Source organism: Heliangelus exortis, chromosome 3, assembly GCF_036169615.1.
Source record: "Heliangelus exortis chromosome 3, bHelExo1.hap1, whole genome shotgun sequence".
NCBI classification, from domain to species: domain Eukaryota; kingdom Metazoa; phylum Chordata; class Aves; order Apodiformes; family Trochilidae; genus Heliangelus; species Heliangelus exortis.
The window spans coordinates 90,527,430-90,541,045 of record NC_092424.1 but is presented as its reverse complement, the minus strand read 5'-3'; the positions used below and the strand labels follow the sequence as shown (position 1 = coordinate 90,541,045).

At 35.3% G+C, this 13,616-nt stretch overlaps 1 protein-coding gene across 1 annotated transcript in view; it reads right to left on the bottom strand.

The window, feature by feature from the left end:
• The window catches only part of COL21A1 (collagen type XXI alpha 1 chain), a 96,521-nt gene that overhangs the window by 22,595 nt on the left and 60,310 nt on the right, over window positions 1-13,616 (bottom strand). Inside the window, exon 16 of the mRNA XM_071741647.1 lies at window positions 12,780-12,833. Within this exon, the coding sequence (XP_071597748.1) occupies window positions 12,780-12,833 (54 nt within the window). The remainder of the gene's footprint in view (window positions 1-12,779; window positions 12,834-13,616) is intronic.

The following is a 13,616-nucleotide window of genomic DNA, read 5'->3' as shown; positions in this document are numbered from 1 at the left end:
AGAAATAGTTATTATGATATGTGCTGTATGCTACTTTTCAACTCCATAAATACTTGAAGATCTCTGCATTTCCTCAGCATCATTGCTCATTGAGCCATACTATATCTCAGTTTTCCTACAGTGATCATTCAACTGAACATAATTCAGCTTTAAAAGAAAACCTTAAATACTTGAATTAAAAATACTTAAAACAGTAGTCTGCATTCAGTTATTATATTTGTTCTTTCAAGTAAAACTATTTTTAAAATATTGGACAGATACCATCATAATTCCACAGCAAGAATTTGGCTTACAGATTTTACATCTTAATCTAATATTTAAATTAATATTCTGTGTTGAAAACAAGGAAACTGTTTAGACACCACCAAAACAAATGCATTCTGTGGGAAAAAAAATAACATGAATGTAATGACGAGGAATAACCTGATGGATTCCATGTGTACAACATCTGTGCAACACTCGCTTGGAAAATATAGTTTTATTGTTTTGCAGTTTATACCCATCTTCTAGTTAATCATTATTCCATCAACCAGAAATAGCTCATTGGCCAATTGCACATGAGTCAACAATGACCTCCTAAGCATTTTACAGGTCATGAGAATTCCAATATACCTATCATTAAAAGAAGAGATCAAAGAATATAATAAAAAGAACTGGAAAACAATGGCTCGTCTAAGATTTCTGCTCACATTGTGTAACAACTCTTCTGGCTAAAGTATCTTAGACCTTTGCACAAATGAAGAGATGGGAAATAGGGCATATTGAGCACCACATTTACAACTTCCAGACCTGTCCATGAGTTCTCAGTATAATCATTTAACAGTTAATTTCTTTAGCTGTGAAATACAAAACTAAATTATACATATCTGTACCTGCAATACAAATCAGAACTTCGTATCTGCTGAAAAGCCTCCCACTAGGCAGCAAACCTCGTATTGAAAGGACGTACCAAAGATTTCCATGGTTACATTTCTATCCCCTTTGCAGCACTAAGAGATGATGGCTCCACATACTAACTCAACACAGCAAATGATTTACTATTATATGAGCATGCCTGAAGAAGAAACACAATGTCCTGCAGAGTTATGTTGAATTTACTTGGTTAAAAGAAACTGCTGATACAATACATTTAACTTGCCCTTTATAACAATAGCAAAGGCAGCTAAAACTCAAAGATCAGCAATTGTAAAACTAACTCATATTTCCTTTTTTTCCTTTTTTATTTTTTTTTTTTTCTGGTTGACTCTGCATTACTGAAGTACACAGAACTGAGGCTCTTGTTTCAGTGAGAGCTTTTTTCAGATCTTTAAAATTCTCTTATGGCTCATTAACGTTCACTCAGCTAGGAATGAGTCTATCACTTCGACTAACTGAGTGATTCCTAGAGTACACGGGATAGAGATTTTCAGTTATTCTCCATATGTCAGTTGGCAAAAAAGAAGAATGAAATGGATAATTTGGTCATTAAATATGAGTTTTTCCCAGGAGAGTTGTTATTCTGTATAGCTTCCATGGTTCAGTAATCACAAAGACTAATTTCTGTAGGATCAACTCCAGGATCCCTGAAAAATTAAATTTGGTTTCCTTGTCATTATCTATTCCCAATCTATTGCATCCTTTAACGTGTAAAATCTCTGGCTGTGCCAATTACAATGGTTTTCACTTTCCCAGAAGACAAAGTAAAAAAGTAGCATAGACATCCTGATTTTCTTCCCTAACTTCTAGGTCAAAGGCCAAACCAAGCCTTGGAAATGGGCTGTGTTCCTAAACAGAAACTGCACATGCAATACAAATCCAGAGGATCTAAGCATTGTTTTGTCCACCATGAGTAATACCAAGCTTTTAATAAGAAGTTATGTTTAATAGGGTGATATAACAATTAAACTATCAAAGAAACCTTAGCCTAATTATCAAAACATGTATTCTTACTTTAAAGCACGAGGTGAAGCAACTAGTTTTACTCAATTTGTAAGATAAAATGTATTTTTATGAAGAGTATACTGAAACTAAAATTATTACAAATGCCTGTGCTAATCAAAACTTAATATGAAACAGATTCATCACATGATTCTTCTGCCACTAAGGGAAACACAGTGCTTGGATCTGCTACAAATGGGAGAACTGCCACCCACTGGGAGTAATAGAATCAATGCTTTGGAATAGTTAATGATTCACTGGCCTACAGAAAAAAAATTGCATTAGGGAAATGTCCTTTGCAAAGCTATAGAGCAACATTTTGTTCATATAAAATAAGAAAAAGGGACTGTAATTCTAGATTTTTTTCACAGAAAACTTATTTTAAACTGTTTGTATTTATCATATATGCAGTAATAATACTAATAAAACACACCACCGCTTTTTTAGTCAAAATAACAAAAAATCAAAGCATCTGGTGCAATTTAGTGATTTCTGTCCTTACATGAGTTGGACCATCCTACACTTTTCAATTGGATAACTTGTTCCTTTTCTTCTTTTAGATCAAATTTCATTTAAGGTTTATTCAGTGATTCTTCAGATATAAAAACGAGGTTTATTGCATGCCTTTCCACTTAGTTCTTTTATCATCATACATTTTTCTCTCTCAGTTACCTTCATTTTACTCAAATGCCTTCTTCGTCTCTCTGAAATTTTCTTTTAAATGAGAAAACTTCCCTCACCCCAGAAAAGCCTTTAATATTATTCATTATTTTAGCCTTAATAAGCAAGTGCTATAGTCACATGGAACTTAAAGCCACCAAGCCTAGTAAACCTAATTCCTTAGTTTAAAAATGTGTCTATCCCAAAGACTCAACTGCAGTTTTCTCATACACTGCTGAGCTTGTGCCTAAAATCCAATGGAATCACGGACCAGGTTGACGGCTAATCAAGATTTTTTATTTATTGCAACATTGCTGTCTTCACCTTTTATTCAGCCTTTCCTGGGTACATCGAAGTACCTTAATTGACATTTGAATGTCATATAGGTAACTGAAATTGTCTTTGGTGTCACTAAGGGTGCTGTGGGGTAGGTGATCTACCCTTTGAAAAAGATGTTGGTTTGCTCTAAGAACTGTGCCGCTCACGTCAGATGTTGCAGCTGCCCTCATACATGTCAAATAGCTCTTGGTGACAGTGCCTAGGTGACCATATCCAACACACCTTGATCTCTCTAGAGCAAAAAAATTTTTTTTTCCTTTCTTTTGCTTGTTTATATATGCCTGGAGTGATAGGTCTCTAGAGGCACAGACAGCAAAAGCTTCTCACAGTCTTCACACTGGCTAGGAACCACAAGGTAAGTGTAAATTAGGATATCCAAAGGTAAAAGGAGCTATGGGTATGATTTACTTGCAAAAATAGCAATTAGCTATGGGTCTCATGGTTTCATCACAGAACAAAGACTATCTGCATACACAACTAAATCCCCTGATGCAGTTTTCCTCAGCTGTAACCCGCTCCATTGGGACTTCAGAACACCCAAAAGTATGAATTTGTTTCTGCTGTGATGGTGGGCTTCAATGAAGAAACTTACACAATTCTGTAAAAATATTTTATCCCAGGTTTAGCAATTTAAGTAAATCTTCCATTCTTTGATAATACCTGGCAGAAACAATGGATTTAACTGTAAAAGGAACATGGTTTCACAATCCATGGAAAATCTTTCTTGTAGCTTTCATTAATCATGAAGTGTCTATTTTTGTTTTGGATTATATTAAACATCTGGATTTTTTTCCATGCAGCCCTACAAAAAATCCATTCAGTAAATTCCCTAAGGCCTTATAAACATATCAGCTAGGTGTAAGGACTTTTACTTAAGCCACAAGCTACATTTTTCAAAATATTTTTCCAATTTTTTCTACCTAGTACTATGGATTATTTGTATCTCCCTCATGATTAACTTCCTGCTTATGAACAGCAAAGAAAGGATGCATAACAAATTTTTCCAAAACAAAATAAAACAAGAACTACTTTAACATAAAATGAGTATTTATTAGGTTATTCTATTCCTCATTTTCTTCTACTGTCTTAATCTTGTTTTCAGAGCCTGGAAGGACATAATTTATCAGTACTGGCTGAAAGCCCTATTATGAGAAGTAGGAGTTTCTATACTCTAGATAATCATATTAACCAAATTATATCTCTGAAAGATGCAACATTGTACAATACTTAAAAAGGTTATTCTCTGTTATAAGCAATCTGCTTTGCAGTCATTTCTCCAAAGAGATGGAGAGAACATGAGTAAAATAATCTTATTGTGTTCTTTTCTTAGGGAAGGTATACAAAAGTTTTCAAAAATACTGCTTTAATCTGAGTCCTCTCTGAGTACAGTCCATCTGGACTTATTTTTTAATCTATGAAATATTTCATAAATACTGTTTAGAAACAATTACTATAGAACAGTTTTTTATACTATTCATTTTTCTTTTCACATTAAGATGAAGATTACCTGAATAATACCATTTTTCTCTATTTAAAATAATTGTGATTTTTAAACTTATGAAGAAACAATACTTTCTGTTTAGATAGCAAGACCTGAAAGAAGAAAAAGCAATAAAATGTAAGGTAAGCATAAATCCTTTGTTTCAGAGGTCATTATTTTTTGAGCAAAATAATCTACCAGCTTCTCTACTTCTAGTTATGGATATTGGTAAATATTGTTTTATTTTATGGCTTAAGATGCTGTCTGCTTTTCTATTTGATTTCTATTTGATTTTTTGATAAGGTTATTTTTCTGTGATTCTACCTTGCCTAAATTATGATGATTTTTTTAAAAATTGATTCATTGATTCATAGTATTTAGAAACTTTTGTTAAAAGCAGCCTAGGCTGCTGCCAATTTACAAAACAGGAATTCAAACTGTGTCCCTAATGACCATTTATAATTCAGGCACATGCTTCACAAGAGATTCCCAGAAAGTCACAGAGAAATTGTATTCTGTGTTTCAGTCCTAAAAAGTCCATTGTCATTTTAAGATTGCCACAATGGTGCTAACTTTGAACCTACTTTTTCTTCAGCAGGTTAACTGCTAATCAGAGTCAACTGAAGGGTCAGGTTTAAAAGAGCTAAAAGTAATAATTACTGATAAGAAGATATTTTTTCTAATGTGTATGAGTTCTCTGAATTATATTTCAATCAAATGGCTCCTTCCACTCTGAAAAAACGCTGCAGTTCTGATTCTGGGAAGACACTAAAGGGCACTATATGAATTTCAGCCACAGAAAAAGATTCACAAAAAATATACAATTACTTAGATATTCCCATGATCCTTTTAAATACCTGAAAAATAAAATTGTTTATGTATTACTGATCCTTGCTTGAATAAGCATACTTGACGATACATGAGAGATTTAGTGGAGGTATGTAAAAAAGTACAAGTCAAGCCATAATTCGGATAAAAGTACAACAGTCAAGATAACTTTTAGAAGACTATAGCAAAGTCTTGATAATCATAATAGGATGAAAGACATAAATGAAATTTGTCTAATGGATAAATCATTCTACTGGGGAAAGTAGCAAAATACATGTAAAAGAAATTCAATGAAGCAGCACCTGCTACGAGTGAGCAGTTAGAGCTTGTGACAAAAAATGGGCTGAATGCAAAGAAGCATTCCCACAGACATAATGAGCATCCACTAAGCTAGCAGAGGAGCTTTAAATTAAATGCAGGACAGGAAAAAGCACTATGGAGATCTTTGCAGGTATAAGACCAGAGATCATTAACAGCTTTTTTTGGCAAATCAGTTATTAAAAACAGAACACACGTCTGTTAAATGTGGAACATGGTGACCCCTCTTGCAATGCCAGAAACACAGACCTTGGACACTTGTGTTTTGAAAGTTGAAGCTACTAACAGAAAATTAAAATTATGTGTATTCTGCAACAGCCTGAAACTGGTGTCAGTGTTTCTCACAAATACCCTTCAAAATAATCTAAGTATCATTTCTCAAATCTTTGTGGAAGTAAAGGTGGCCAAAAAAACCCTGAGCCCTCAGCCCTGCAGGCCAGACCATGATGTGTTCCCTCTACCTGCCATGACAGGCCTAAAAAGTCTGCCTAAAAAGTTTACACTGACCTCTAACACCTGACAGCCTGACCCTCGTCTGACACATGTAGACATGCTGATATTCAAGCAGTTACATGACTCAAAAAGTTTTAAATTTCTCCACTGTTTAAATTATGAGGAAAAGTTTTTGAAGGGTCACGCAATTTGAGCACCTTGGACATGTAAGAGAGGGCAGGTAGATGATGGCAGAGCCTCCTTGAAGGACACTGACTGCTCATCTGCTCCTTGCACCCCACTCGTCTGACACTACCAGAGTCACAGTTCTGTTCATACAGGTCACATTAATGCAGAAGAATGCAATTTTCAGACATCCCCCTTTCCTGTAGTAAGGAACCACTAGCTAAATTAGCAGTGAGCAGCATTAATAACAAATCATGCATTTTTTCCATATGGTGCATACTGTGAAACTTGCCACAGGATGTAGCAAATGAAAACAGTAAAACTGTGTTCCAAAAAGGACTATAAGATTACTAGAAAATCGGTCCATTGCTGGCTATTAAGATGGGCCAGCATCCATTTTTGGCTCAGGCAGACCCAAAACCTCTGACACAAAGAGTCTGGTAGTAAATAACAGGCAAAATAACTATATTCTACATCCTCCTATCCATTGTCAGGCAAGAATTTCTGTGATAATTCCTTTAGTCTGTGTCTGCTTTGTAGCTCTTATCTAAAAAATAGCTAAGAAAAGTTTGTACAGAGTCAAGCCCTTATAGACCATAAGAAGACAAAATCACACCTTGACTCACCTCGCAATGTGTAAACCAAATTTAATTACTGTAAATAATTACTAAAGCAAAAATAAATTTGTAAATAGTCAAATTTGTTTCTTAAATATTTCTGTAGAACATGTCTTTACTCTTGGTCTTAGTGGATGTACTGGCCTTGATTTTACTGGTCCTTATATTGGTCCAATATGAGTATAATATATCTTAATACTCAAGTCAAATTTTTAAGCTTGACTGAGGAGCAGGATCCCATAAACAATGCATTCCTTGTGCTTCCAAAATCCAGAGCAATATTTGGTTTGTGGTAAGTAGTATTTTGAGAATAATGGCTAAGCACAAAGGTACAATATTTTTAAAATCTATCTGAGAAAAAAACAAAAAACTCAAAAAACAAACAAACAGAAAAATGAAAAAAAAACCCAAAACAAGAATGCTGGTTATAATATACATAGTAAAGAAAACTTCCAATACAATAATATGTGTTACAAATGAAAAGAGTATGTATCTGTATCATAGGTTTTTTTTTAGTGTGGGAAGGAGACATCCTATACCAACAGGATATTTTAATCTTACTAGAAACATTATTTTAGAACAATGCAATGCTATTGATAATGAAGGACACATGAAAGAAACCTAACAAGAAATTAGTTACTTTAAGAGCCCAGCTACCACTTGAACACAAAAATAACAAAGAAACCCTCCTTTAAGTTGCTTGCTTACCTTTCTTTTCCACATTTTCTGGAGTTCAGTTTGACTGATTTTAACTAATTTGAAAAGCTAAACTGCCTCAGACAGTTAAAAGAACATTGACAGAAACACAATTCATAGCAAGAAGAGGGCTCTTTCCCTAGAAACATGACACACCACATCTCTGTGCTTTGTGGAGCAACACTTGAATACACCTGGGAACTTTTCCTTGAGCTGTACTACTCAGATTCAAGTCACACTTTCTACTATGTCTAAATGCAGTGATACAAACCTGAGAAAACTGATAATGGCTATGCCAAAAAATGAAGTATGGAAATGCACACACAAACAGAAATTGCATTAAGGTGCAGTAGCTCATAGAGCATTGCCCACGACCAGGTGAAATTACCAATCAACTGTTTAAAAGGATTGGTCTGAATTCTGTATTTTGCATATGGTGCATTATGTTCACTATAAATGGGGGGGCAGATGGGGGAAACTTACAGTAAATATAGAATTACCCTGTAGTAAACTGACTTTTTCCCACTTACAATTACATTAAAAGTCAAATTGTACACCTATAATGTTCAAATACCAACAAAAGCATCTCTATAGAAATCCCCACTACAATAATATATAAGAAAATAAGCTATAAGAAAATATAGCTTCTGGTATTCAGAAAAAAAGGTAGTGATGTTTGTAAGCATGTGCATATTATGGTCTCTGCAACTGATGTGAAGTTCTCCAGCCTCTTCTGTGTGCTAGTATTTAAGTGGGTACGCATTCATATGAATTGCTGAGTAGTATTACCACAAGAGGGTCTATCTGTTGTGTACTTTCTACATCCATACCACCATGTTGATTCACAGTTTCACACCAGATCCCTAGACCCAATCTTATCCAACCTGGATATAAGGCAGCTGAAGGATGAAGCTGCAGTATGAAGTAAGATTGTTCTCTCGCTGAGAAAAAAAAAAAGGGGTGGAACAATATATGTCACAGCTCTTACTCTACAGACCATATAAGCATATCCCAAAGCACTTCACCTGGGAATAAAAAGCTTATTACAGCACACAAGCACAAAACAGACTACTCTGAGTACTGGTTATAACTATTTAAAACACATGCGATTCTTGTTCAGAATAGGCTTACAACTACAGCTCCTTTTGTATTTCCTTACACCTTTTAAGATACTGGTTTTGTTAACATTGCATTAATCCAATAGTTTTATAGAAATGGCAGCAAAGCATGGCACCTTTTCTCCACTTGATTTTCCAAAGTTATCTCATTTGAAATTATACCAACTGACAAAAACATCCAGAAATAATACTTTCCTGTCTGTAAACAAAATACAGATACTATAGAATTATAGAAAACTAATACAATCAATGTAGTTGCAGTGTCTGAAGACAGAAATTTTGAAATCATGAGGAACAGAGAATTAGATAGGAGGGAACTGTTAGTTTTACAGCTTAGAAAAGCAGGCATTATTCCACATTGTATTAGGTCAGTGGGTTTATTACAGCATGTATTGTGGCCCCAGTCCAAACTGAATTCAATGTGAATCTTTCTATTGACTTCAATACAGCTGAACACAGGAACTATGCTGTCATGTCTTATATCATTTTTATATGCATATTGTAGTAATCTCAGCATAGCTATAGATGCAGTAGAATTACCTAAACCTTAGGTAATACAGTCAGACTGCCTGGCTATATCAGTCTCTATGTTATATTTTAAAGCTTTATGTTTTATGAAGAAAAACACAGTAACTTCTGTTGAAGATTTCTACAATGTTAGTGAATCTTGAGCATGTTTCAAATCAATTCTACTACCATACCCTAGCATAAAACACACATTTTTCAGAAAATGCATTTATCTTCTAAGAGATCAACAGACAAACCAGGAATATAGGTATAGGAGTGGGACTCAGATCAGAAGCTAAAACCATGTTATGCTTCTATCACAGGCCACATCTGAGGTCTTGTGATGTGACCTAAATATTAAGGGCAAACCCTACCCTTTGAAGTGTTTGCAGCTGTATTTCTGAAAAATATGATTTCTGGAGAGTAAACATAAGCAGTTGCAAATGTTCAGACATATTACTTGTGGCTGGATAATATATGCCAGGCCTAGAAGAGTGCTGTGAATGTCCTGCCAGCTTCACCCACAAGCACTCAGTTCAGCATTTCCATCTGCAGGATTGTAAACACAAGGAGAAGTCTTCCACTGAAACCAAACTCAGACAAAACTCTACCTATGTTAAAAAGGACAGCTGAAAGTAAGGCCAAATAAATCTTGATTTATTCTATCCTTTAGGCAGTTGGTCCCTCAAAAAACTGTACTTATCAAAACAGCTTGTCATCAGTAAGACAGATGAAAAGCCATTAAGGTCCTCAGCAGCAGCAACACCATGGCTTATATTTGTCATCAGTAAAATGAGCTTGATTACTAGCTTTCCTGAATGCTATCTGAATTATTTTCTCCATAATGTCAAGCATTATTCTTATACAGGGTGGACAGGATTGGAATGGCCTGGTTAACAAGTTCAAACAGTACCATTGAGGGGAAACAACCACATCACTTAGAATTACTCACTTAGCTTTGCCACCTACTTTTGATCTTCATAAATCTGGAGATTAATGACAGTTATAATATCCCAGAAAGTTTGTTGTCCAAAAAATAACCACACCTCTCAGAGGCTGGAGACAACTGGAGTTCTGTTCAGTTCTGTTCCCCATCCTAGACAGCTGCCTCTTAGATGTTGTATCATGATGCATTTATTTCTATGAATTAACACAACTGTGCTCCTTTTATTTGCTAGAGCAAGAGGGATCATAACATGTCAAGTTTTAAAAATACCAACTTTACAAATTAGGCCATGTCTAACACTAAGGTGGCTGAATGGATGAAACAAAGACTGTCTGCATGTATATTTGTGTGGGCAGAGTATCCATGCAACCAACTGAGCTGTCCCAGGGCCAGAGTGGCATCTGGTTGGTCAATGACATGGAGTCATACAGTTTCAACAGTATCATCCAAAACCTGTCTCGAGCTTAGGCAGCCTTCTTGGCTGTCACATGGAGGGCACAGCAGAATTCAGTCCCTCTCTTGCACATCAGTGTCCTGAGTACCAGGGCATCCCACCAGAGAAGATCATACTGAACTACACAAAAGAGGAGAAGAGAGGAGGCACTTACACATTATGCATCAAATACACATTGGAGAATAACAGAAACAACAGAAGCAGTAACTTGCACAGGACATCCCTCACAGCCTCCATAATACAACACATCTGGCTAGCCGATGAAAGCCAACTATCCTTTACTTGAATAGGGGAGCCCACATTTTACATGGCTGAGGAGAGCCCAAGCACACACTTTTACCACAAAGCTGCTGCACAGAAATGCCTCATGCTGCTCCTCCAGGTTCTATATAGGTAAGAGCACCATGTCTGGCACTACACCCACAGAGGCAGACGAGCAGGTATGACTATGTGTCTTACATTGCCTACTGGCTACCTTCAGGAACTTTCCTGGACAGCATGGAGACTTCCAGCTCTTCACAAGAACCTCTACTGATTATAAACGAAGCAGAGGGTGCAATCTGGCTTGCCCTTTTAGGAATGTATAAATCTTTTGTTGTTGTCTATGTATCGGAAGTCTTCCTCTATTATTTTATGGTGATTTTGAAAGACTTCTTAGTGATTTTAATGTCTTAGATCTGCCATTTCATTTCTCTTTAAAGCAAAAGTATGGGCCCTAAGCGATGAGTTTACATTGCTGTTTAAATGTTCTATTGTGATTTATATTAATTTTAAACCAAAATATATTTCTTTAATATATATGTCAGACTTAACCAAAGCTATAAGATTAGAAAGAGAGCTGTTAAAGTTTTCCTTAGGTGAGAAATGCCTTCTTCCTGTTTTTTAGATCAATTAAAAAATCACAGCTAACTTTTTTTCCAAAAATGAAGAGAAACAATTCAAGGCTAGAGAAAATAACTGAAGTTTTGTTATTATCTCAGCACATTTGTTATGGTGTACTAACTAAAAATATACCAAACCCTCTTCACTCGTATTTTATGGTTTATTGTTAACATTCATTTTCAGTCTTCTTTATATCTGAAAATACCATAGATTGTAAAAGGTTAACACATCTTACAGTTATCTGGGGCAAAGAGGGAAAAATATATAACCAAGTGAGGAATTATGTGTGTTCTTCACTTAAGCCAGCCAAGTGGGAAGAAAGTCTCCTGGGAATGATTGCCCAATGTTTTGAAGTCTACACACAGTATTTTTTGAGGTTTTGGTGAATATATAAAATATTTAAATAAAAGACTTTGAGAATTTTTCAGCTGAGAATGTTATTTCCATCTCCTGGTTATCAAAACTCTGCCAGATTTCAGAGCAGATTTCAGACTCTACCATATAACACATAGTGCCTCTCATTACATTCAGTACCACAAAAAATTTCGGAATGTATAAAGATTTATCTCCTTATCTTATAATTCACAGTGTAATTCATCTGGAAGGCAGTGTTCCACCAACCAAGCTCCATTTATTGCTGTTGGCCTATGGAAGAATTACTGATTGTTTGAAGACAGTTGGCTCCCTCTCAACCCTCAAAGCTTTCAGCTGTTTCTACCAGATACCAAGGCTCCTCTGCTTCAAGCCAAGCCTGGTGCCCTTAAAGAGCCAAACAAGGAAACAAAGAAGACAAAGCCTATCACATATACAGAGGAGGAAAAATGAGCTGCCCAAACACCAGTAGGGGATCAATTTCAAAAACAAAAATGCAGCAGCATATTCCCCTGCTAAGCAGTAAGAATACAGAGACAGATAACATGGACAGTGTGAAGAAGGTGCAACGAAATAAAAGACCAATAAAATAAAACTGGGCAAAAGAGAGGGGGAGGGAGACAGTGAAAAATTAAACTTTGAAAGTGGATTCAACAAGTGTATGAAAGAACATATATCAAGATGCAGGACTTAGAGTTAAAAAGGACCAGAATCTTTCCTCATGCAAGTATCTATCGACATCTTACCATACCATACCATCATCAGGAAGGAGGTCAATAATCAGATAATTTTATAACATATATTTAAATTGGTATATAAAATTAATGTAGTGAAGAATATTTTCTTTTAAGGCATCTTTGACTTTAAATGCTTGGTTATTTCTTTTACTAAAGCCAAATTTCAAGGTGGAACACCAGAAAATAAGAAAACATTTTTAGAAAAATCTGTTAACTAAAAAAAAAATCAAAACCAAAAGAAACCCTGAACTAAGCAGTACATAAGGTTATGTCAGCAGTTTAATACTTACGGGCTCTCCACGATGCCCTTCCTGGCCTGGAGATCCAGGCTGTCCGACTTCTCCCTTTAAAACAAAGATGATTGCTAAATACAATATAAAACCAAACCAAAACAACAACCTCCTTTTGCATAATAAAAATAATAATTTCAAATAGTAAATTATTATTATTTTTAATAAAATCATAAAATGGTTTGGTTTGAAAGGAACCTTTAAGACCCTCTAATTCCCACCTCCCTGTAGGCCACGTTGCTCAAAGCCCCACCCAACCTGGCCTTGAACACTTCAAAAGAAAAGTAAAATGTAAAACCAACACTTGTGATTAAAGGTTCATCAAAAAAACCCACCCTAAAAAACAGTGTCAAAAAGAGTAAGAAAGTGTTTTCAATCTGATATTCCCTCATCCTGTGTCCAACAGCTGTCAAGCAGTTTGCAAAAAGTGATTAGAGAGTCTTCTGAGGGAGAACAGGAATTGCTGGTTAAAAAAGCACATAAAACAGTAATAGATTGCTATTGTTTAATAATTTGTACAACTAATACTGTGAAAACTAGTTCAAAGCACTCCAGAACATAGCAGTACCAGATATGATAAAATCTTCATGTTCTTACTCGAAATAAGAATGATACAAAAAATATTCTGAAAATGTCAAAAACTGTTCATGAAATAAAAGCACATAAAACAAATTCAAAGATCAATTTATATTTGTGAATATATACATATTTATAAATACTCTGGTAATAATTAACCTAAAATCACAAAAACTGGATTTGAAGTAACAACGGGTAGCATCTGGGTTTCAAGCCATGCTTTTTTCCACATTCTTTCCCAGAATGAATATTGTAAGAAAA